Source organism: Salvelinus fontinalis, chromosome 1 (assembly GCF_029448725.1).
Source record: "Salvelinus fontinalis isolate EN_2023a chromosome 1, ASM2944872v1, whole genome shotgun sequence".
Classification (NCBI taxonomy): Eukaryota; Metazoa; Chordata; class Actinopteri; order Salmoniformes; family Salmonidae; genus Salvelinus; species Salvelinus fontinalis.
In genome coordinates this window covers 4,094,345-4,120,125 of record NC_074665.1, presented here as the reverse complement: position 1 = coordinate 4,120,125, position 25,781 = coordinate 4,094,345, and the positions used below count along the sequence as shown (strand labels likewise).

At 39.0% G+C, this 25,781-nt stretch overlaps 1 protein-coding gene across 3 annotated transcripts in view; it reads right to left on the bottom strand.

Moving 5' to 3' along the window:
* Window positions 1-6,408: 6,408 nt before the first annotated feature.
* Window positions 6,409-25,781, bottom strand: part of srd5a2b (steroid-5-alpha-reductase, alpha polypeptide 2b) — a 134,897-nt gene continuing 115,524 nt past the window's right edge. For all 3 annotated transcript variants that reach the window (XM_055940252.1, XM_055940167.1, XM_055940335.1), the window contains one exon: window positions 6,409-7,056. In XM_055940252.1, the coding sequence (XP_055796227.1) occupies window positions 6,990-7,056 (67 nt within the window). In that variant the 3' untranslated portion in view covers window positions 6,409-6,989. The remainder of the gene's footprint in view (window positions 7,057-25,781) is intronic.

Genomic DNA, 25,781 nt, shown 5'->3' with positions numbered 1-25,781 from the left:
TCATTGTTTTGTTTACAGTTTATTTCAATCAGCTTTTAACAGTAAACAACGACACACAAAACTTTCAAGAGAATAACAACATTTAAAATATGATATTACTAGCGGGTAAAAAAAATCTAGTATAACATTTAAAATGTTACATAAGCTAGGTGTTGTGACAATGTGCAAATAGTAGACTGTACGAATGACAGGGGTGGGAATGAGTAGGCAGATAGATATGAGTAGGCAGATAGATATGAGTAGGCAGATAGATATGAGTAGGCAGATAGATATGAGAAGGCAGATAGATATGAGTAGGCAGATAGATATGAGTAGGCAGATAGATATGAGTAGGCAGATAGATATGAGTAGGCAGATAGATATGAGTAGGCAGATAGATATGAGTAGGCAGATAGATATGAGAAGGCAGATAGATATGAGTAGGCAGATAGATATGAGTAGGCAGATAGATATGAGAAGGCAGATAGATATGAGTAGGCAGATAGATATGAGTAGGCAGATAGATATGAGTAGGCAGATAGATATGAGTAGGCAGATAGATATGAGAAGGCAGATAGATATGAGTAGGCAGATAGATATGAGTAGGCAGATAGATATGAGAAGGCAGATAGCTATGAGAAGGCAGATAGATATGAGTAGGCAGATAGATATGAGTAGGCAGATAGATATGAGTAGGCAGATAGATATGAGTAGGCAGATAGATATGAGAAGGCAGATAGATATGAGTAGGCAGATAGATATGAGAAGGCAGATAGATATGAGTAGGCAGATAGATATGAGAAGGCAGATAGATATGAGAAGGCAGATAGATATGAGTAGGCAGATAGATATGAGTAGGCAGATAGATATGAGAAGGCAGATAGATATGAGAAGGCAGATAGATATGAGTAGGCAGATAGATATGAGAAGGCAGATAGATATGAGAAGGCAGATAGATATGAGTAGGCAGATAGATATGAGTAGGCAGATAGATATAGCTTTTATTACACTGTTGTTTTTGACCCCTTTTCTTGTGGCAGCAGGTCACACGTCTTGCTACTGCGATTGCACACTGCGATATTTCGCCTAACAGATACAGGAGTTTGTTCAAAATTATATGTGTTCGAATTCTTTGTGGGTCTGTGTAATCTGAGGGAAATATGTATCTCTAATATGGTTGTACATTTGGCAGGAGGTTAGGAAGTGCAGCTCAGTTTCCACCTCATTTTGTGGGCGGTGGGCAGATATCCTGTCTTCTCTTGAGAGCCAGGTCTGCCTACGGCGGCCTTTCTCTAAAGCAAGGTTACGCTCACTGAGTCTGTACATAGTCAAAGCTTTCCTTAGGTTTGGGTCAGTCACAGTGGTCCGGTATTCTGCCACTGTGTACTCTCTGTTTAGGGCCAAATAGTGTTCTAGTTTGCTCAGTTTTTTGGGGAAAAATCTGTCAAGTGTGTCAAGTAATTATCTTTTAGTTTTTCTCATGATTTGGTTGGTTCTAATTGTGTTGCTGTCCTGGGGCTCTGTGGGGTCTGTTTGTGAACAGAGCCCCAGGACCAGCTGTTTTCTAGGTTCATCTCCTTGCGGGTGAGGGCTTTGTGCAATGTTTGGGCATCGCTTTCCTTTAGGTGGTTGTGGAATTTAATGTCTCTTATCTGGATTTTGATCCCTAGTGGGTATATATAGTATATATATGACTGGGATGTCAATTTTGGTAGTAAAAATAAAGAAAACCCCTGGAATGAGTAGGTGTGTCTACACTTTGACTGGTACTGCCTATGTAGACATATAGATAAATCTCTACTGTCTATATGTAGATATCTAGGTAAATCTACTGTCTATATGTAGATATCTAGGTAGTTCTCTACTGTCTATATGTAGATATCTAGGTTATGACCTCTACTGTCTATATGTAGATATCTAGGTAGATCTCTACTGTCTATATGTAGATATCCAGGTAGATGTCTACTGTCTATATGTAGATATCTAGGTAGATCTCTACTGTCTATCTGTAGATATCTAGGTAGATCTCTACTGTCTATATGTAGATATCTAGGTAGATCTCTACTGTCTATATGTAGATATCTAGGTAGATCTCTACTGTCTATATGTAGATATCTAGGTAGATCTCTACTGTCTATATGTAGATATCTAGGTAGATCTCTACTGTCTATATGTAGATATCTAGGTAGATCTCTACTGTCTATATGTAGATATCTAGGTAGATCTCCACTGTCTATATTTATATATCTAGGTTATGATCTCTACTGTCTATATGTAGATATCTAGGTTATGATCTCTACTGTCTATATGTAGATATCTACCTACAGTACCAGTCAAAAGTTTGGACACACCTACTCATTTAATTGTTTTTCATCATTTGTACTATTTTCTACATTGTAGAATAATAGTGAAGATGTCAAAACTATGTAATAACACATGTGGAACCATGTTGTAACCAAATAAGTGTTAAACAAATCAAAATACACTGCTCAAAAAAATAAAGGGAACACTTAAACAACACAATGTAACTCCAAGTCAATCACACTTCTGTGAAATCAAACTGTCCACTTAGGAAGCAACACTGATTGACAATAAATTTCACATGCTGTTGTGCAAATGGAATAGACAAAAGGTGGAAATTATAGGCAATTAGCAAGACACCCCCAAAAAAGGAATGATTCTGCAGGTGGTGACCACAGACCACTTCTCAGTTCCTATGCTTCCTGGCTGATGTTTTGGTCACTTTTGAATGCTGGCGGTGCTCTCACTCTAGTGGTAGCATGAGACGGAGTCTACAACCCACACAAGTGGCTCAGGTCGTGCAGTTCATCCAGGATGGCACATCAATGCGAGCTGTGGCAAAAAAAATTGCTGTGTCTGTCAGCGTAGTGTCCAGAGCATGGAGGCGCCATACCAGGAGACAGGCCAGTACATCAAGAGAAGTGGAGGAGGCCGTAGGAGGGCAACAACCCAGCAGCAGGACCGCTACCTCCGCCTTTGTGCAAGGAGATGCACTGCCAGAGCCCTGCAAAATGACCCCTAGCAGGCCACAAATGTGCATGTGTCTACTGTCTATATGTAGATATCTAGGTAGATCTCTACTGTCTATTTGTAGATATCTAGGTTATGATATACTGTCTATATGTAGATATCTATGTAGATCTCTACTGTCTATATGTAGATATCTAGATAGATCTCTACTGTTGTCATGACGTTGGCCTGTGGGTAAGGTTTTTGACCCCCCCATAAATACCTTTCTCCCTTCCTCTCTCTCTGACTCTACTGAAGGACTCTTGAATAGCCTTTGTTAAACAGAGAGTCTGGGAACATCAAACAAGTGGAGGGACAAGTGGAAGGAACCATATTTCGTTAATAGAACCAGCTGAAAATATGCGTTGGTACTTAATGACTATGATGTCAGATCGGTTGTCATCTGAGACATTATGACTGATGACAGGACGACATAAACTGTATCTGGGAAAGTCTACACATTCTAGTTATCAGATTCACATGGAATTGTTGTGCAATTTAAATGTTTAAATATGACACTATTTGTGAAAAGATTAAATGTAATTTTAGCTTTGGGTTTTCATAAAGTTAGAGCTTTGCTCAACCAGTGGCCCGCCCCTGTGAAGAGACATGGGTTATAAACTAGGAAACACACCCTTCTCTCTCTCCACTATATAAGCCCTTGACGAAAATGTAACTATCTGTTCCGAGGACGATAGGACGACGGTCCATACGTTAAAAAGGACTAACATATCAACTACAGAACTAAGCCAACCTCAGCGTGAGCTTTGGTTGTGAATGGTATAAACTTTGAACTCTTATTCACTAAAGAAGTGAGACATCCTAGCCGTTGACTTAGCAACAGCAGCTGTAAACTTGGGGTAGGAAAGGACGGACGACCTATCCCTTCTACCACACAACGACGATACTACAACGTATCCAATTTACCACCAGAGCCATTCTTCCGAGGACAGGAAGATCTCTGTTGGCCAACACGGCCAGCATCTACGACCAACCTACCGAAGCGCAGCTCAGAGTAAATATTTATTGCATTTTCCTTTTCCAAATGGGCGGTAATTTAGAAAGCATAAGACACTGTATTTACGAAAGCTTCTCCCTTTGTTCCTCAGTCTTCCCGCTCTTTCACTCAAACCCAACCCCCTTTTCTTTGTGTAACCAGCTGTCATATCTGTTCCGTCCACTAGGGACATTTTCATTTATGACATAATTCGTAATCAAGGTATGATTACAAATTAATATATATATATATATATATATATATATATATATATATATATATATATATATATATAATATATATTCTCAAATCATATCGTGAGGTCAACTAATACCTGATTAGTTAGGTATTTCGAAAATAAATAATTAAACCCAATTTTGTATTACTGATTCAACTTGTTAGCCAGGGTTCGTGAAGATAACCAAGAATTCTATGATGTTCAGATGAGACTGAAATAAGGTGACGATTAATATTGACTACTATTGATGGAAAATATTACTAGGTCTTTCAGAGTTTATTCGGAAGATAACAGCTCTATAAACACTTTTTCATGGTGCCCCGACTTTCTAGTTAATTACATTTACATGATTAGCTCAATCAGGTAATATTAATTACAGAGAAAAGATTTTATAGAATAGCATGTCATATCACTTAATCCGGCATAGCCAAAGACACGACACCGTCTATTGGTAGATATCTAGGTAGATCTCTACTGTTTATATGTAGATATCTAGGTAGATCTCTACTGTTTATATGTAGATATCTAGGTAGATCTCTACTGTTTATATGTAGATATCTAGGTTATTATCTCTACTGTCTATATGTAGATATCTAGGTAGATCTCTACTGTTTATATGTAGATATCTAGGTAGATCTCTACTGTCTATATGTAGATATCTAGGTAGATCTCTACTGTTTATATGTAGATATCTAGGTTATTATCTCTACTGTCTATATGTAGATATCTAGGTAGATCTCTACTGTTTATATGTAGATATCTAGGTTATTATCTCTACTGTCTATATGTAGATATCTAGGTAGATCTCTACTGTCTATATGTAGATATCTAGGTAGATCTCTACTGTCTATATGTAGATTTCTAGGTAGATCTCTACTGTCTATATGTAGATATCTAGGTGGATATCTACTGTCTATATGTAGATATCTAGGTGTCATGACGTGGCCCTATTTAGGTATAGCTAGTGGCTTCTCCCTCTCTCTCGCTCTCCTACACCCAGGTTTTGTTATCTCAGGTCGTAAATTCCTGGAGGAGACTCTCTCCCCCTGGCCATGCAGAAAGAGACACATAGAGAGAACAGGGGATTTCACATGGCGAACTCCTAAATCCCCAAAATGGGGATTTGATACAAAATGTCCACTTGTGGGAATAGTCCGTGGACACTTAAGGGACGGGTATGACGAGTGGGTTTCATTTGGTGACCTCAGAGAGGACAGGAAACACACAACTATATCTCTGAATATGTACATTTCTCAATTATGGGGTTTGCATCTAATTATTGTATAAAATTAATGAGTAAAGATGAAACTATTTGTGAAATGATGTAATATGCTGTTAAACCTTTAATGTGAAAGAACTGTATGCCCTTTAACATTTAACTAAGTCATTGGCCCCGTGAGCACAGACATGATCTGGCGTCATGAAACAGCTCTTTTCTACTGTTACGAATAAAAACCCCTCCTGAGGAAATCCTCTTCAGACCACAAAAACCTCTGTGTCCTCTAAGGTTACGATACCATTTCTGAATGGTACTCTGAAGTATCCATTTTAACCACGAAAGACTTGATCTTCAGGGAAGCAGAGAGAGAGAGACACTCCAATGAACTCTCCAGCAGACGGACGATTCCAACAGAGATCACGACGACACACTGAGCGTAAATATTGAATGTGTAAAGGATTAGCGTTTCAATTAATATAATTATCAACTGTGTAGTGATTCCTTGTTTGTCTTTCCCGCCTGTTCTCAGTCCACACCCACTTCCCTTTGTCCACCAAGCCGTCATATTGGCTTAGCCCACTAGGGAACCTCGCCTATCATTTCCTTGTAACCATATCTACTGTTTGTTTATGCATTTCTGTGATTATTTAGTTAGTTAATAAATAAATAAATGATTAAGACAATTGATGTATGAATGGTTCATAGTGAAGGCTGGGTTCGTGCAGATAACCAACAATTTACAATGTTTGGAATGAGACTAACGTGAGGTAACGAATAAATCATTAATTAGAAGACTAATTGATCAGATAATAAAATATCTGAAGAGTTTTATTAGGAAATTATAACTTGGTAATCTGAAGATTTTCCTTGGAGCCCCGACTTCCTAGTTAATTACAGTTACATGATTAGTTTAATCACGTAATAATAATAAATACAGAGAATTGATTTGATAAAATAACAGTCTTCACTTTAATGATGCCAAAGACACGACATAGGTTATGATCTCTACTGTCTATATGTAGATATCTAGGTAAATCTCTACTGTCTATATGTAGATATCTAGGTAAATCTCTACTGTCTATATGTAGATATCTAGGTAGATCTCTACTGTCTATCTGTAGATATCTAGGTAGATCTCTACTGTCTATATTTAGATATCTAGGTAAATCTCTACTGTCTATATGTAGATATCTAGGTAGATCTCTACTGTCTATATGTAGATATCTAGGTTTTAATCTATACTGTCTATATGTAGATCTCTAGCTAGATCTCTACTGTCTATATGTAGATCTTTACTGTCTATATGCAGATATCTAGCTAGATCTCTACTGTCTATATGCAGGTCATCTGATCATATCTAGACTTTGTCCCAAATGGCACCCTATTCCATAAATAAAGTACTGCACGACTTTTGACCAGAGGACCATATAGGGAATAGTGTGCTATTTGGAATGCAAGCCCGATCTAAAGAGCTTGTTTTGGGGGGTCTCCCAGTCCTATGGTTGGAATGCAGGAGCTTCATCTGTTTAGAAGATGAATGGAATCAGAGCTTTCCGTGACCTGGGGTAGTCATGGAATTTCTCATGGTAGAACCTGTGGCAGAGGGAGAGAACAAAGATCATGAATACATTTACACTCCCAGATTTAGCCTGGTCCTCCATTCTGACCTCTGACCTCTCGTTTCACGTCATTGTGTATCAAAACCGGATGTAAGGTTGAGAGATCAGGATGGGCGTACAAGGCCACCATAGGTTGGTCAAGCATCAACAACTAGGTAGATCTCTACACTCTATATGTAGATGTCTAGGTTATGTCATCTAAATCAAATCAAAGTTTATTTGTCACATGCGCCGAATACAACAGGTGTAGTAGACCTTACAGTGAAATTCTTACTTACAAGCCCTTAACCAACAATGCAGTTTTAAGAAAATACCCCCCCCCCCCCCCCTCCAAAAAGTAAGAGATAAGAATAACAAATAATTAAGAGCAGCAGTAAATAACAATACCGGGGCAATACAGGGAGTTATGGTACAGAGTCAATGTGGAGGCTATATACAGGGGGGGTACCGGTACAGAGTCAATGTGGAGGCTATATACAGGGAGTTACGGTACTGAGTCAATGTGGAGGGTATATACAGGGAGTTACGGTACTGAGTCAATGTGGAGGGTATATACAGGGAGTTACAGTACTGAGTCAATGTGGAGGCTATATACAGGGAGTTACGGTACTGAGTCAATGTGGAGGCTATATACAGGGAGTTACGGTACTGAGTCAATGTGGAGGCTATATACAGGGGGTACGGGTACAGAGTCAATGTGGAGGCTATATACAGGGAGTTACGGTACTGAGTCAATGTGGAGGCTATATACAGGGAGTTACGGTACTGAGTCAATGTGGAGGCTATATACAGGGAGTTACGGTACTGAGTCAATGTGGAGGCTATATACAGGGGGTAACAGTACAGAGTCAATGTGGATGCTATATACAGGGGGTACCGGTACAGAGTCAATGTGGAGGCTATATAAAGGGTGTTACGGTACAGAGTCAATGTGGAGAATATATACAGGGGGTACCGGTACAGAGTCAATGTGGAGGCTATATACAGGGGGTACCGGTACAGAGTCAATGTGGAGGCTATATACAGGGTGTTACGGTACAGAGTCAATGTGGAGGCTATATACAGGGGGTACCGGTACAGAGTCAATGTGGAGGCTATATACAGGGGGTACCGGTACAGAGTCAATGTGGAGGCTATATACAGGGGGTACCGGTACAGAGTCAATGTGGAGGCTATATACAGGGGGTACCGGTACAGAGTCAATGTGGAGGCTATATACAGGGGGTACCGGTACAGAGTCAATGTAGAGGCTATATACAGGGGGTACCGGTACAGAGTCAATGTGGAGGCTATATACAGGGTGTTACAGTACTGAGTCAATGTGGAGGCTATATACAGGGAGTTACGGTACTGAGTCAATGTGGAGGGTATATACAGGGAGTTACAGTACTGAGTCAATGTGGAGGCTATATACAGGGAGTTACGGTACTGAGTCAATGTGGAGGCTATATACAGGGAGTTACTTTACTGAGTCAATGTGGAGGCTATATACAGGGGGTACGGGTACAGAGTCAATGTGGAGGCTATATACAGGGAGTTACGGTACTGAGTCAATGTGGAGGCTATATACAGGGAGTTACGGTACTGAGTCAATGTGGAGGCTATATACAGGGAGTTACGGTACTGAGTCAATGTGGAGGCTATATACAGGGGGTAACAGTACAGAGTCAATGTGGATGCTATATACAGGGGGTACCGGTACAGAGTCAATGTGGAGGCTATATAAAGGGTGTTACGGTACAGAGTCAATGTGGAGAATATATACAGGGGGTACCGGTACAGAGTCAATGTGGAGGCTATATACAGGGGGTACCGGTACAGAGTCAATGTGGAGACTATATACAGGAGGTACCGGTACAGAGTCAATGTGGAGGCTATATACAGGGTGTTACGGTACAGAGTCAATGTGGAGGCTATATACAGGAGGTACCGGTACAGAGTCAATGTGGAGGCTATATACAGGGTGTTACGGTACAGAGTCAATGTGGAGGCTATATACAGGGGGTACCGGTACAGAGTCAATGTGGAGGCTATATACAGGGGGTACCGGTACAGAGTCAATGTGGAGGCTATATACAGGGGGTACCGGTACAGAGTCAATGTGGAGGCTATATACAGGGGGTACCGGTACAGAGTCAATGTGGAGGCTATATACAGGGGGTACCGGTACAGAGTCAATGTAGAGGCTATATACAGGGGGTACCGGTACAGAGTCAATGTGGAGGCTATATACAGGGTGTTACAGTACTGAGTCAATGTGGAGGCTATATACAGGGAGTTACGGTACTGAGTCAATGTGGAGGCTATATACAGGGAGTTACGGTACTGAGTCAATGTGGAGGCTATATACAGGGGGTACGGGTACAGAGTCAATGTGGAGGCTATATACAGGGAGTTACGGTACTGAGTCAATGTGGAGGCTATATACAGGGAGTTACGGTACTGAGTCAATGTGGAGGCTATATACAGGGAGTTACGGTACTGAGTCAATGTGGAGGCTATATACAGGGGGTAACAGTACAGAGTCAATGTGGATGCTATATACAGGGGGTACCGGTACAGAGTCAATGTGGAGGCTATATAAAGGGTGTTACGGTACAGAGTCAATGTGGAGAATATATACAGGGGGTACCGGTACAGAGTCAATGTGGAGGCTATATACAGGGGGTACCGGTACAGAGTCAATGTGGAGACTATATACAGGAGGTACCGGTACAGAGTCAATGTGGAGGCTATATACAGGGTGTTACGGTACAGAGTCAATGTGGAGGCTATATACAGGGGGTACCGGTACAGAGTCAATGTGGAGGCTATATACAGGGGGTACCGGTACAGAGTCAATGTGGAGGCTATATACAGGGGGTACCGGTACAGAGTCAATGTGGAGGCTATATACAGGGGGTACCGGTACAGAGTCAATGTGGAGGCTATATACAGGGTGTTACAGTACTGAGTCAATGTGGAGGCTATATACAGGGAGTTACGGTACTGAGTCAATGTGGAGGGTATATACAGGGAGTTACAGTACTGAGTCAATGTGGAGGCTATATACAGGGAGTTACGGTACTGAGTCAATGTGGAGGCTATATACAGGGAGTTACGGTACTGAGTCAATGTGGAGGCTATATACAGGGGGTACCGGTACAGAGTCAATGTGGAGGCTATATACAGGGAGTTACGGTACTGAGTCAATGTGGAGGCTATATACAGGGAGTTACGGTACTGAGTCAATGTGGAGGCTATATACAGGGGGTAACAGTACAGAGTCAATGTGGATGCTATATACAGGGGGTACCGGTACAGAGTCAATGTGGAGGCTATATAAAGGGTGTTACGGTACAGAGTCAATGTGGAGAATATATACAGGGGGTACCGGTACAGAGTCAATGTGGAGGCTATATACAGGGGGTACCGGTACAGAGTCAATGTGGAGACTATATACAGGAGGTACCGGTACAGAGTCAATGTGGAGGCTATATACAGGGTGTTACGGTACAGAGTCAATGTGGAGGCTATATACAGGGGGTACCGGTACAGAGTCAATGTGGAGGCTATATACAGGGGGTACCGGTACAGAGTCAATGTGGAGGCTATATACAGGGGGTACCGGTACAGAGTCAATGTGGAGGCTATATACAGGGGGTACCGGTACAGAGTCAATGTGGAGGCTATATACAGGGGGTACCGGTACAGAGTCAATGTAGAGGCTATATACAGGGGGTACCGGTACAGAGTCAATGTGGAGGCTATATACAGGGTGTTACGGTACAGAGTCAATGTGGAGGCTATATACAGGGGGTAACAATACAGAGTCAATGTGGAGGCTATATACAGGGGGTACCGGTACAGAATCAATGTGGAGGCTATATACAGGGGGTACCGATACAGAGTCAATGTGGAGGCTATATACAGGGGGTACCGGTACAGAGTCAATGTTGAGGTTATATACAGGGGGTACCGGTACAGAGTCAATGTGGAGGCTATATACAGGGGGTACCGATACAGAGTCAATGTGGAGGCTATATACAGGGGGTACCGGTACAGAGTCAATGTGGAGGTTATATACAGGGGGTACCGGTACAGAGTCAATGTGGAGGTTATATACAGGGGGTACCGGTACAGAGTCAATGTGGAGGCTATATACAGGGGGTACCGGTGTCGAGGAAATTGAGGTGATGGGTACAGTTGAAGTCGGATGTTTACATACACTTAGGTTGGAGTCATTAAAACTTGTTTTTCAACCACTCCACATATTTCTTGTTAACAAACTATAGTTTTGGCAAGTCGGTTAGGAGATCTACTTTCTGCATGACACAAGTAATTTTTCCAACAATTGTTCACAGAGATTTTTTCACTGTATCACAATTCCAATGGGTCAGAAGTTTACATACACTAAGTTGACTGTGCCTTTAAACAGATTGGAAAATTCCTGAAAATGATGTCATGGCTTTAAAAGCTTCTGATGGGCAAATTTACATCATTTGAGTCAATTGGAGGTGTACCTGTGGATGTATTTCAAGGCCTACCTTCAATCTCAGTGCCTCTTTGCTTGACATCATGGGAAAATCAAAAGAAATCAGCCAAGACCTCAGAAAATAAATTGTAGACCTCCACAAGTCTGGTTCATCCTTGGGAGCAATTTCCAAACGCCTGAAGGTACCATGTTCATCTGTACAAACATTAGTACGCAAGTATAAACACCATGGGACCATGCAGCCGTCATACTGCTCAGGAGGGAGACGCGTTCTGTCTACTAGAGATGAACGTACTTTGGTGCGAAAAGTGCAAATCAATCCCAGAGCAAAGGACCTTGTGAAGATGCTGGAGGAAACAGGTACACAAGTATCTATATCCACAGTAAAACGAGTCCTATATTGACATAACCTGAAAGGCCGCTCAGCAAGGAAGAAGCCACTGCTCCCAAACCGCCATAAAAAGCCAGACTACGTTTTGCAACTGAACATGGGGACAAAGATCGTAATTTTTGTAGAAATGTCCTCTGGTCTGATGAAACAAAAATAGAACTGTTTGGCCATAATGACCATCGTTATGTTTGGAGGAAAAAGGGGGATGCTTGCAAGCCGAAGAACACCATCCCAACCGTGACGCACAGGGCTGGCAGCATCATGTTGTGGGGGTGCTGCAAGACGGACTGGTGCACTTCACAAAATAGATGGCATCATGAGGAAAGAAAATTATGTGGATATATTGAAGCAACATCTCAAGACATCAGGCAGGAAGTTAAAGCTTGGTCGAAATTGGTCTTCCAAATGGACAATGACCCCAAGCATACTTCCATAGTTGTGGCAAAATAGCTTAAGGACAACAAAGTCAAGGTATTGGAGTGGCCATCACAAAGCACTGACCTCAATTCCATAGAAAATGTGTGGGCAGAACTGAAAAAGCTTGTGTGAGCAAGGAGGCCTACAAATCTGACTCAGTTACACCAGCTCTGTCAGGAGCAATGGGCCAAAATTCACCCAACTTATTGTGGGAAGCTTGTGGAAGGCTAACCGAAACGTTTGACCTATCTTAAACAATTTAAAGGCAATGCTACCAAATACTAATTGAGTGTATGTAAACTTCTGACCCACTGGGAATGTGATGAAAGAACAAAAAGCTGAAATAAATCATTCTCTCTACTATTATTCTGGAATGTCACATTCTTAAAATAACGTGGTGATCCTAACTGACCTAAGACAGGGAATTTTTACTAGGATTAAATGTCAGGAATTGTGAAAAACTGAGTTTAAATGTATTTGGATAAGGTGTATGTAAACTTCCGACTTCAACTGTACATGTAGGTAGAGTTATTAAAGTGACTATATATAGATAATAACAGAGAGTAGCAGCAGCGGAGAAGAGGGGAGGGCAATGCAAATAGTCTGGGTAGCCATTTTATTAGGTGTTCAGGGGTCTTATGGCTTGGGAGTAGAAGCTGTTTAGAAGCCTCTTAGACCTATACTTGGCGCTCCGGTACTGCTTGCCGTCCGGTAGCAGAGAAAACAGTCTATGCCTAGGGTGGCTGGAGTCTTTGACCATTTTTAGGGCCTTCCTCTGACACCGCCTAGTATATAGGTCCTGGATGGCAGGAAGCTCGGCCCCGGTGATGTACGGGGCCGTAGGCACTACCCTGTGTAGCGCCTTGCGGTCGGATGCCAGCAGTTTACATACCAGGCAGTGATGCAACCCGTCAGGATGCTCTCGATGGTGCAGCTGTATAACCTTTTGAGGATCTGAGGACCCATGCCAAATCTTTTCAGTCGCCTGAGGGGGAATAGGTTTTGTCGTGCCCTCTTCACGGCTGTCTTGGTGTGCTTGGACCATGTTAGTTTCTTGGTGATGTGGACGTCAAGGAACTTGAAGCTCTCAACCTGCTCTACTACAGCCCCATCGATGAGAATGGGAGCATGCTCGGTCCTCATTTTCCTTTAGTCCACAATAATTTCCTTTGTCTTGATCACGTTAAGGGAGAGGTTGTTGTCCTTGCACCACACGGTCAGGTCTCTGACCTCCTCCCTATAGGCTGTCTCATCGTTGTCGGTGATCAGGCCTACCACTGTTGTGTCATCAGCAAACTTAATGATGGTGTTGGAATTGTGCCTGGCCGTGCAGTCATGAGTCAACAGGGAGTACAGGAGGGGACTGAGCACGCACCCCTGAGGGGTCCACGTGTTAAGGATCAGCGTGGCAGATGTGTTGTTACCTACCCTTACCACCTGGGGGCATCCCGTCAAAAAGTCCAGGATCCAGTTGCAGAGGGAGGTGTTTAGTCCCAGGGTCCTGAGCAGAGTGATGAGCTTTGAGGGCACTATGGTGTTGAATGCTGAGCTGTAGTCAATGAATAGCATTCTCACATTGGTGTTCATTTTGTCCAGGTGTGAAAGGGCAGTGTGGAGTGCAATAGAGATTGCATCATCTGTGGATCTGTTGGTGCAGTTTACAAATTGGAGTGGGTCTAGGGTTTCTGGTGTTGATGTGAGCCATGACCAGCCTTTCAAAGCATTTCATGGCTACAGATGTGAGTGCTACGGGTTGGTAGTCATTTAGGCAGGTTACCTTAGTGTTCTTGTGCACAGGGACTATGGTGGTCTGCTTGAAACATGTTGGTATTACAGTCTCAGACAGGGAGAGGTTGAAAATGTCAATGAAGGCTTGCCAGTTGGTCAGCGCATGCTCGGAGTACACGTCCTGGTAATCCGTCTGGCCCTGCGGCCTTGTGAATGTTGACCTACGGAGAGCGTGCTCACACAGTTGTCCGGAACAGCTGATGCTCTCATGCATGTTTCAGTCTTACTTGCGAGCATAGAAGTTATTTAGCTTGTCTGGTTGGCTCGTGTCACTGGGTAGCTTTCGGCTGTGCTTCCCTTTGTAGTCTGTAATGGTTTGCAAGCCCTGCCACATCCGACGAGCGTCGGAGCCGTTGAAGTACAATTCAATCTTAGTTCTGCACTGAAGCTTTGCCTGTTTGATGGTTCATCGGAGGTCATAGCGGGATTTCTTATAAGCGTCCGGATTAGAGTCCCGCTCCTTGAAAGCGGCAGCTCTACCATTTAGCTCAGTGCGAATGTTGCCTGTAATCCATGGCTTCTGGTTGGGGCATGTACGTACAGTCACTTTGGGGACGACGTCCTCGATACACTTATTGATAAAGCCAGTGACTGATGTGGTGTACTCCTCAATGTCATCGGAAGAATCCCAGAACATGTTCCAGTCTGTGCTAGCAAAATAGTCCTGTAGTTTAGCATCTGCTTCATCTGACCACTTTTTTATAGACCGAGTCACTGGTACTTTCTGCTTTAATTTTTGCTTGTAAGCAGGAACAGGAGGATAGAATTATGGTCAGATTTGCCAAAAGGAAGGCGATGGAGAGCTTTGTACACGTCTCTGTGTGTGGAGTAAAGGTGGTCTAGAATTGTTTGCACATTTAACATGCTGATAGAAATGAGGTAAAATTGATTTAAGTTTCCCTGCATTAAAGTCCCCGGCCACTAGGAGCACCGCCTCTGGATGTTCTCCTGTTTGGTTATGGCGGAATACAGCTCATTGAGTGCAGTTTTAGTGCCAGCATCGTTCCGTGGTGGTATGTAGACAGCTACGAAAAATACAGAAGAAAACTCAGAAGGTCGATGGTGTGGTCTACAGCTTATCATGAGACACTCTACCTCGAGATTTCCTTAGATATTGTGCAGCAGCTGTCGTTTACATATATGCAAAGATCTCTACTGTCTATATGTAGATATCTAGGTGGATATCTACTGTCTATATGTAGATATCTAGGTGGATATCTACTGTCTATATGTAGATATCTAGGTAGATCTCTACTGTCTATATGTAGATATCTAGGTAGATCTCTACTGTCTATATGTAGATATCTAGATAGATCTCTACTGTCTATATGTAGATATCTAGGTAGATCTCTACTGTCTATATGTAGATATCTAGGTAGATCTCTACTGTCTATATGTAGATATCTAGGTAGTTCTCTACTGTCTATATGTAGATATCTAGGTTATGATCTCTACTGTCTATATGTAGATATCTAGATAGATCTCTACTGTCTATATGTAGATATCTAGGTAAATCTACTGTCTATATGTAGATATCTAGGTTATTATCTCTACATGTAGATATCTAGGTAGATCTCTACTGTCTATATGTAGATATCTATGTAGATCTCTACTGTCTACATGCAGATATCTAGGTAAATCTACTGTCTATATGTACATATCTATGTAGATCTCTACTGTCTATATGTAGATATCTATGTAGATCTCTACTGTCTATATGTAGATATCTATGTAGATCTCTACTGTCTAAATGTAGATCTCTACTGTCTATATGTAGATATCTAGGTAAATCTACTATCTATATGTAGATATCTATGTAGATCTCTACTGTCTATATATAGATATCTAGGTAGATCTCTACTGTCTATATGTAGATATCTAGGTAGATCTCTACTGTCTAAATGTAGATCTCTACTGTCTATATGTAGATATCTAGGTAAATCTACTATCTATATGTAGATATCTATGTAGATCTCTACTGTCTATATATAGATATCTAGATAGATCTACTGTCTATATGTAGATATCTAGGTAAATCTGTACTGTCTATATGTAGATATCTAGGTTATGATCTCTACTGTCTATATGTAGATATCTAGGTAGATCTCTACTGTCTATATGTAGATATCTAGGTAGATCTCTACTGTCTATATGTAGATATCTAGGTAGATCTCCACTGTCTATATGTAGATATCTAGGTTATGATCTCTACTGTCTATATGTAGATATCTATGTAGATCTCTACTGTCTATATGTAGATATCTAGATAGATCTCTACTGTCTATATGTAGATATCTAGGTTATTATCTCTATATGTAGATATCTAGGTGGATATCTACTGTCTATATGTAGATATCTAGGTTATTATCTCTACTGTCTATATGTAGATATCTAGGTGGATATCTACTGTCTATATGTAGATATCTAGGTAGATCTCTACTGTCTATATGTAGATATCTAGGTGGATATCTACTGTCTATATGTAGATATCTAGGTAGATCTCTAATGTCTATATGTAGATATCTAGGTAGATCTCTACTGTCTATATGTAGATATCTAGGTAGATCTCTACTGTCTATATGTAGATATCTAGGTAGATCTCTACTGTCTATTTACAGCTAATTTGATCATATCTGCACTTTGTCCCAATGGCACCCTATTCCCTACATAAAGTACTGCACTACGTTTTACCAGAGGACCAAATATTGAATAGGGTGCTACTTGTAAGGCTATATAACCTTTATAGATTATTTTGCTGTAGTCTGTTTATATTATGGTGCTGTAGACTGTATAGATTATGGTGCTGTAGTGTTATAGCCTGTATATATTATGGTGATGTAGTGTTATAGCCTGTATATATTATGGTGATGTAGTGTTATAGCCTGTATAGATTATGGTGATGTAGTGTTATAGCCTGTATATATTATGGTGATGTAGTGTTATAGCCTGTATATATTATGGTGTTATAGCCTGTATATATTATGGTGATGTAGTGCTATAGCCTGTATAGATTATGGTGATGTAGCCTGTATATATTATGGTGATGTAGTGTTATAGCCTGTATAGATTATGGTGATGTAGTGTTATAGCCTGTATAGATTATGGTGATGTAGTGTTATAGCCTGTATAGATTATGGTGCTGTAGTCTGTATAGATTATGGTGCTGTAGCCTGTATAGATTATGGTGATGTAGTGTTATAGCCTGTATAGATTATGGTGATGTAGTGTTATAGCCTGTATAGATTATGGTGCTGTAGCCTGTATAGATTATGGTGCTGTAGTGTTATTGCCTGTATATATTATGGTGATGTAGTGTTATAGCCTGTATACATTATGGTGATGTAGTGTTATAGCCTGTATAGATTATGGTGCTGTAGCCTGTGTATATTATGGTGATGTAGTGTTATAGCCTGTATAGATTATGGTGCTGTAGTGTTATAGCCTGTATAGATTATGGTGATGTAGTGTTATAGCCTGTATAGATTATGGTGCTGTAGTCTGTATAGATTATGGTGCTGTAGCCTGTATAGATTATGGTGATGTAGCCTGTATAGATTATGGTGATGTAGTGTTACAGCCTGTATATATTATGGTGCTGTAGCCTGTATAGATTATGGTGCTGTAGCCTGTATAGATTATGGTGCTGTAGTGTTATAGCCTGTATAGATTATGGTGATGTAGTGTTATAGCCTGTATAGATTATGGTGCTGTAGTCTGTATAGATTATGGTGCTGTAGCCTGTATAGATTATGGTGCTGTAGTGTTATAGCCTGTATAGATTATGGTGCTGTAGTGTTATAGCCTGTATAGATTATGGTGCTGTAGTGTTATAGTCTGTATATATTATGGTGCTGTAGCCTGTATAGATTATGGTGCTGTAGCCTGTATAGATTATGGTGCTGTAGTGTTATAGCCTGTATAGATTATGGTGATGTAGTGTTATAGCCTGTATAGATTATGGTGCTGTAGTCTGTATAGATTATGGTGCTGTAGCCTGTATAGATTATGGTGATGTAGCCTGTATAGATTATGGTGCTGTAGTGTTATAGCCTGTATATATTATGGTGTTGTAGCCTGTGTATATTATGGTGACGTAGTGTTATAGCCTGTATATATTATGGTGCTGTAGTGTTATAGCCTGTATATATTATGGTGACGTAGTGTTATAGCCTGTATAGATTATGGTGCTGTAGTGTTATAGCCTGTATAGATTATGGTGATGTAGTGTTATAGCCTGTATAGATTATGGTGCTGTAGTGTTATAGCCTGTATATATTATGGTGATGTAGTGTTATAGCCTGTATATATTATGGTGATGTAGTGTTATAGCCTGTATAGATTATGGTGATGTAGCCTGTATAGATTATGGTGCTGTAGTGTTATAGCCTGTATATATTATGGTGATGTAGTGTTATAGCCTGTATAGATTATGGTGATGTAGTGTTATAGCCTGTATAGATTATGGTGATGTAGTGTTATAGCCTGTATAGATTATGGTGATGTAGTGTTATAGCCTGTATAGATTATGGTGATGTAGCCTGTATAGATTATGGTGATGTAGTGTTATAGCCTGTATATATTATGGTGATGTAGCCTGTATATATTATGGTGATGTAGTGTTATAGACTGTATAGATTATGGTGCTGTAGTGTTATAGCCTGTATAGATTATGGTGATGTAGTGTTATAGCCTGTATATATTATGGTGATGTAGTGTTATAGCCTGTATAGATTATGGTGATGTAGCCTGTATATATTATGGTGCTGTAGTGTTATAGCCTGTATATATTATGGTGATGTAGTGTTATAGCCTGTATAGATTATGGTGATGTAGTGTTATAGCCTGTATATATTATGGTGATGTAGCCTGTATATATTATGGTGATGTAGTGTTATAGCCTGTATATATTATGGTGATGTAGTGTTATAGCCTGTATAGATTATGGTGATGTAGTGTTATAGCCTGTATATATTATGGTGATGTAGCCTGTATAGATTATGGTGATGTAGTGTTATAGCCTGTATATATTATGGTGATGTAGTGTTATAGCCTGTATATATTATGGTGATGTAGTGTTATAGCCTGTATAGATTATGGTGATGTAGTGTTATAGCCTGTATAGATTATGGTGATGTAGTGTTATAGCCTGTATATATTATGGTGATGTAGTGTTATAGCCTGTATTGATTATGGTGATGTAGTGTTATAGCCTGTATAGATTATGGTGATGTAGTGTTATAGCCTGTATAGATTATGGTGATGTAGTGTTATAGCCTGTATAGATTATGGTGATGTAGTGTTATAGCCTGTATAGATTATGGTGATGTAGTGTTATAGCCTGTATATATTATGGTGCTGTAGCCTGTATATATTATGGTGATGTAGCCTGTATAGATTATGGTGATGTAGTGTTATAGCCTGTATATATTATGGTGATGTAGTGTTATAGCCTGTATATATTATGGTGATGTAGTGTTATAGCCTGTATATATTATGGTGATGTAGCCTGTATATATTATGGTGATGTAGCCTGTATAGATTATGGTGCTGTAGTGTTATAGCCTGTATATATTATGGTGATGTAGTGTTATAGCCTGTATATATTATGGTGATGTAGTGTTATAGCCTGTATATATTATGGTGATGTAGTGTTATAGCCTGTATATATTATGGTGATGTAGCCTGTATATATTATGGTGATGTAGCCTGTATAGATTATGGTGCTGTAGTGTTATAGCCTGTATATATTATGGTGATGTAGTGTTATAGCCTGTATATATTATGGTGATGTAGTGTTATAGCCTGTATATATTATGGTGATGTAGCCTGTATATATTATGGTGATGTAGTGTTATAGCCTGTATATATTATGGTGTTGTAGCCTGTATAGATTATGGTGCTGTAGTGTTATAGCCTGTATAGATTATGGTGATGTAGTGTTATAGCCTGTATAGATTATGGTGATGTAGTGTTATAGCCTGTATATATTATGGTGCTGTAGTGTTATAGTCTGTATAGATTATGGTGATGTAGCCTGTATAGATTATGGTGATGTAGTGTTATAGCCTGTATATATTATGGTGATGTAGCCTGTATAGATTATGGTGATGTAGTGTTATAGCCTGTATATATTATGGTGATGTAGCCTGTATATATTATGGTGATGTAGTGTTATAGCCTGTATATATTATGGTGTTGTAGCCTGTATAGATTATGGTGCTGTAGTGTTATAGCCTGTATAGATTATGGTGATGTAGTGTTATAGCCTGTATATATTATGGTGATGTAGTGTTATAGCCTGTATAGATTATGGTGCTGTAGACTGTATAGATTATGGTGCTGTAGTGTTATAGCCTGTATAGATTATGGTGCTGTAGTGTTATAGCCTGTATAGATTATGGTGATGTAGTGTTATAGCCTGTATATATTATGGTGATGTAGTGTTATAGCCTGTATATATTATGGTGTTATAGCCTGTATATATTATGGTGATGTAGTGTTATAGCCTGTATATATTATGGTGATGTAGCCTGTATAGATTATGGTGATGTAGTGTTATAGCCTGTATATATTATGGTGATGTAGTGTTATAGCCTGTATAGATTATGGTGCTGTATTCTGTATAGATTATGGTGATGTAGTGTTATAGCCTGTATATATTATGGTGATGTAGTGTTATAGCCTGTATAGATTATGGTGCTGTAGTGTTATAGCCTGTATATATTATGGTGATGTAGTGTTATAGCCTGTATATATTATGGTGATGTAGTGTTATAGCCTGTATAGATTATGGTGATGTAGTGTTATAGCCTGTATATATTATGGTGATGTAGCCTGTATATATTATGGTGATGTAGTGTTATAGCCTGTATAGATTATGGTGCTGTAGGCTGTATAGATTATGGTGATGTAGTGTTATAGCCTGTATATATTATGGTGATGTAGTGTTATAGCCTGTATAGATTATGGTGCTGTAGTGTTATAGCCTGTATATATTATGGTGATGTAGTGTTATAGCCTGTATAGATTATGGTGCTGTATTCTGTATAGATTATGGTGCTGTAGTGTTATAGCCTGTATATATTATGGTGATGTAGCCTGTATAGATTATGGTGATGTAGCCTGTATAGATTATGGTGATGTAGCCTGTATAGATTATGGTGATGTAGTGTTATAGCCTGTATATATTATGGTGATGTAGCCTGTATAGATTATGGTGATGTAGCCTGTATAGATTATGGTGATGTAGCCTGTATAGATTATGGTGATGTAGTGTTATAGCCTGTATATATTATGGTGATGTAGCCTGTATAGATTATGGTGATGTAGCCTGTATAGATTATGGTGATGTAGCCTGTATAGATTATGGTGATGTAGTGTTATAGCCTGTATATATTATGGTGATGTAGCCTGTATAGATTATGGTGATGTAGTGTTATAGCCTGTATATATTATGGTGATGTAGTGTTATAGCCTGTATATATTATGGTGATGTAGCCTGTATAGATTATGGTGATGTAGTGTTATAGCCTGTATATATTATGGTGATGTAGCCTGTATAGATTATGGTGATGTAGTGTTATAGCCTGTATATATTATGGTGATGTAGTGTTATAGCCTGTATATATTATGGTGATGTAGTGTTATAGCCTGTATATATTATGGTGATGTAGTGTTATAGCCTGTATAGATTATGGTGATGTAGTGTTATAGCCTGTATAGATTATGGTGATGTAGTGTTATAGCCTGTATATATTATGGTGATGTAGTGTTATAGCCTGTATTGATTATGGTGATGTAGTGTTATAGCCTGTATAGATTATGGTGATGTAGTGTTATAGCCTGTATAGATTATGGTGATGTAGTGTTATAGCCTGTATAGATTATGGTGATGTAGTGTTATAGCCTGTATAGATTATGGTGATGTAGTGTTATAGCCTGTATATATTATGGTGCTGTAGCCTGTATATATTATGGTGATGTAGCCTGTATAGATTATGGTGATGTAGTGTTATAGCCTGTATATATTATGGTGATGTAGTGTTATAGCCTGTATATATTATGGTGATGTAGTGTTATAGCCTGTATATATTATGGTGATGTAGCCTGTATATATTATGGTGATGTAGCCTGTATAGATTATGGTGCTGTAGTGTTATAGCCTGTATATATTATGGTGATGTAGTGTTATAGCCTGTATATATTATGGTGATGTAGTGTTATAGCCTGTATATATTATGGTGATGTAGTGTTATAGCCTGTATATATTATGGTGATGTAGCCTGTATATATTATGGTGATGTAGCCTGTATAGATTATGGTGCTGTAGTGTTATAGCCTGTATATATTATGGTGATGTAGTGTTATAGCCTGTATATATTATGGTGATGTAGTGTTATAGCCTGTATATATTATGGTGATGTAGCCTGTATATATTATGGTGATGTAGTGTTATAGCCTGTATATATTATGGTGTTGTAGCCTGTATAGATTATGGTGCTGTAGTGTTATAGCCTGTATAGATTATGGTGATGTAGTGTTATAGCCTGTATAGATTATGGTGATGTAGTGTTATAGCCTGTATATATTATGGTGCTGTAGTGTTATAGTCTGTATAGATTATGGTGATGTAGCCTGTATAGATTATGGTGATGTAGTGTTATAGCCTGTATATATTATGGTGATGTAGCCTGTATAGATTATGGTGATGTAGTGTTATAGCCTGTATATATTATGGTGATGTAGCCTGTATATATTATGGTGATGTAGTGTTATAGCCTGTATATATTATGGTGTTGTAGCCTGTATAGATTATGGTGCTGTAGTGTTATAGCCTGTATAGATTATGGTGATGTAGTGTTATAGCCTGTATATATTATGGTGATGTAGTGTTATAGCCTGTATAGATTATGGTGCTGTAGACTGTATAGATTATGGTGCTGTAGTGTTATAGCCTGTATAGATTATGGTGCTGTAGTGTTATAGCCTGTATAGATTATGGTGATGTAGTGTTATAGCCTGTATATATTATGGTGATGTAGTGTTATAGCCTGTATATATTATGGTGTTATAGCCTGTATATATTATGGTGATGTAGTGTTATAGCCTGTATATATTATGGTGATGTAGCCTGTATAGATTATGGTGATGTAGTGTTATAGCCTGTATATATTATGGTGATGTAGTGTTATAGCCTGTATAGATTATGGTGCTGTATTCTGTATAGATTATGGTGATGTAGTGTTATAGCCTGTATATATTATGGTGATGTAGTGTTATAGCCTGTATAGATTATGGTGCTGTAGTGTTATAGCCTGTATATATTATGGTGATGTAGTGTTATAGCCTGTATATATTATGGTGATGTAGTGTTATAGCCTGTATAGATTATGGTGATGTAGTGTTATAGCCTGTATATATTATGGTGATGTAGCCTGTATATATTATGGTGATGTAGTGTTATAGCCTGTATAGATTATGGTGCTGTAGGCTGTATAGATTATGGTGATGTAGTGTTATAGCCTGTATATATTATGGTGATGTAGTGTTATAGCCTGTATAGATTATGGTGCTGTAGTGTTATAGCCTGTATATATTATGGTGATGTAGTGTTATAGCCTGTATAGATTATGGTGCTGTATTCTGTATAGATTATGGTGCTGTAGTGTTATAGCCTGTATATATTATGGTGATGTAGCCTGTATAGATTATGGTGATGTAGCCTGTATAGATTATGGTGATGTAGCCTGTATAGATTATGGTGATGTAGTGTTATAGCCTGTATATATTATGGTGATGTAGCCTGTATAGATTATGGTGATGTAGCCTGTATAGATTATGGTGATGTAGCCTGTATAGATTATGGTGATGTAGTGTTATAGCCTGTATATATTATGGTGATGTAGCCTGTATAGATTATGGTGATGTAGCCTGTATAGATTATGGTGATGTAGCCTGTATAGATTATGGTGATGTAGTGTTATAGCCTGTATATATTATGGTGATGTAGCCTGTATAGATTATGGTGATGTAGTGTTATAGCCTGTATATATTATGGTGATGTAGTGTTATAGCCTGTATATATTATGGTGATGTAGCCTGTATAGATTATGGTGATGTAGTGTTATAGCCTGTATATATTATGGTGATGTAGTGTTATAGCCTGTATAGATTATGGTGCTGTAGCCTGTATAGATTATGGTGATGTAGTGTTATAGCCTGTATATATTATGGTGATGTAGTGTTATAGCCTGTATAGATTATGGTGATGTAGTGTTATAGCCTGTATAGATTATGGTGATGTAGTGTTATAGCCTGTATAGATTATGGTGCTGTAGTCTGTATAGATTATGGTGCTGTAGCCTGCATAGATTATGGTGATGTAGTGTTATAGCCTGTATATATTATGGTGATGTAGTGTTATAGCCTGTATAGATTATGGTGATGTAGCCTGTATATATTATGGTGATGTAGTGTTATAGCCTGTATATATATTGGTGATGTAGTGTTATAGCCTGTATAGATTATGGTGATGTAGTGTTATAGCCTGTATATATTATGGTGATGTAGTGTTATAGCCTGTATATATTATGGTGCTGTAGCCTGTATAGATTATGGTGATGTAGTGTTATAGCCTGTATATATTATGGTGATGTAGCCTGTATATATTATGGTGATGTAGTGTTATAGCCTGTATATATTATGGTGATGTAGTGTTATAGCCTGTATATATTATGGTGATGTAGTGTTATAGCCTGTATATATTATGGTGCTGTAGTGTTATAGCCTGTATATATTATGGTGCTGTAGCCTGTATAGATTATGGTGATGTAGTGTTATAGCCTGTATATATTATGGTGATGTAGTGTTATAGCCTGTATATATTATGGTGCTGTAGCCTGTATATATTATGGTGATGTAGTGTTATAGCCTGTATATATTATGGTGCTGTAGTGTTATAGCCTGTATATATTATGGTGCTGTAGTGTTATAGCCTGTATAGATTATGGTGATGTAGTGTTATAGCCTGTATAGATTATGGTGATGTAGTGTTATAGCCTGTATAGATTATGGTGACGTAGTGTTATAGCCTGTATAGATTATGGTGATGTAGCCTGTATATATTATGGTGATGTAGTGTTATAGCCTGTATAGATTATGGTGATGTAGCCTGTATATATTATGGTGATGTAGTGTTATAGCCTGTATAGATTATGGTGATGTAGCCTGTATATATTATGGTGATGTAGTGTTATAGCCTGTATATATTATGGTGATGTAGTGTTATAGCCTGTATAGATTATGGTGATGTAGTGTTATAGCCTGTATAGATTATGGTGACGTAGTGTTATAGCCTGTATATATTATGGTGATGTAGTGTTATAGCCTGTATAGATTATGGTGCTGTAACCTGTATAGATTATGGTGCTGTAGTGTTATAGCCTGTATATATTATGGTGATGTAGTGTTATAGCCTGTATAGATTATGGTGCTGTAGTCTGTATAGATTATGGTGATGTAGTGTTGTAGCCTGTATATATTATGGTGATGTAGCCTGTATAGATTATGGTGCTGTAGCCTGTATAGATTATGGTGATGTAGCCTGTATAGATTATGGTGATGTAGTGTT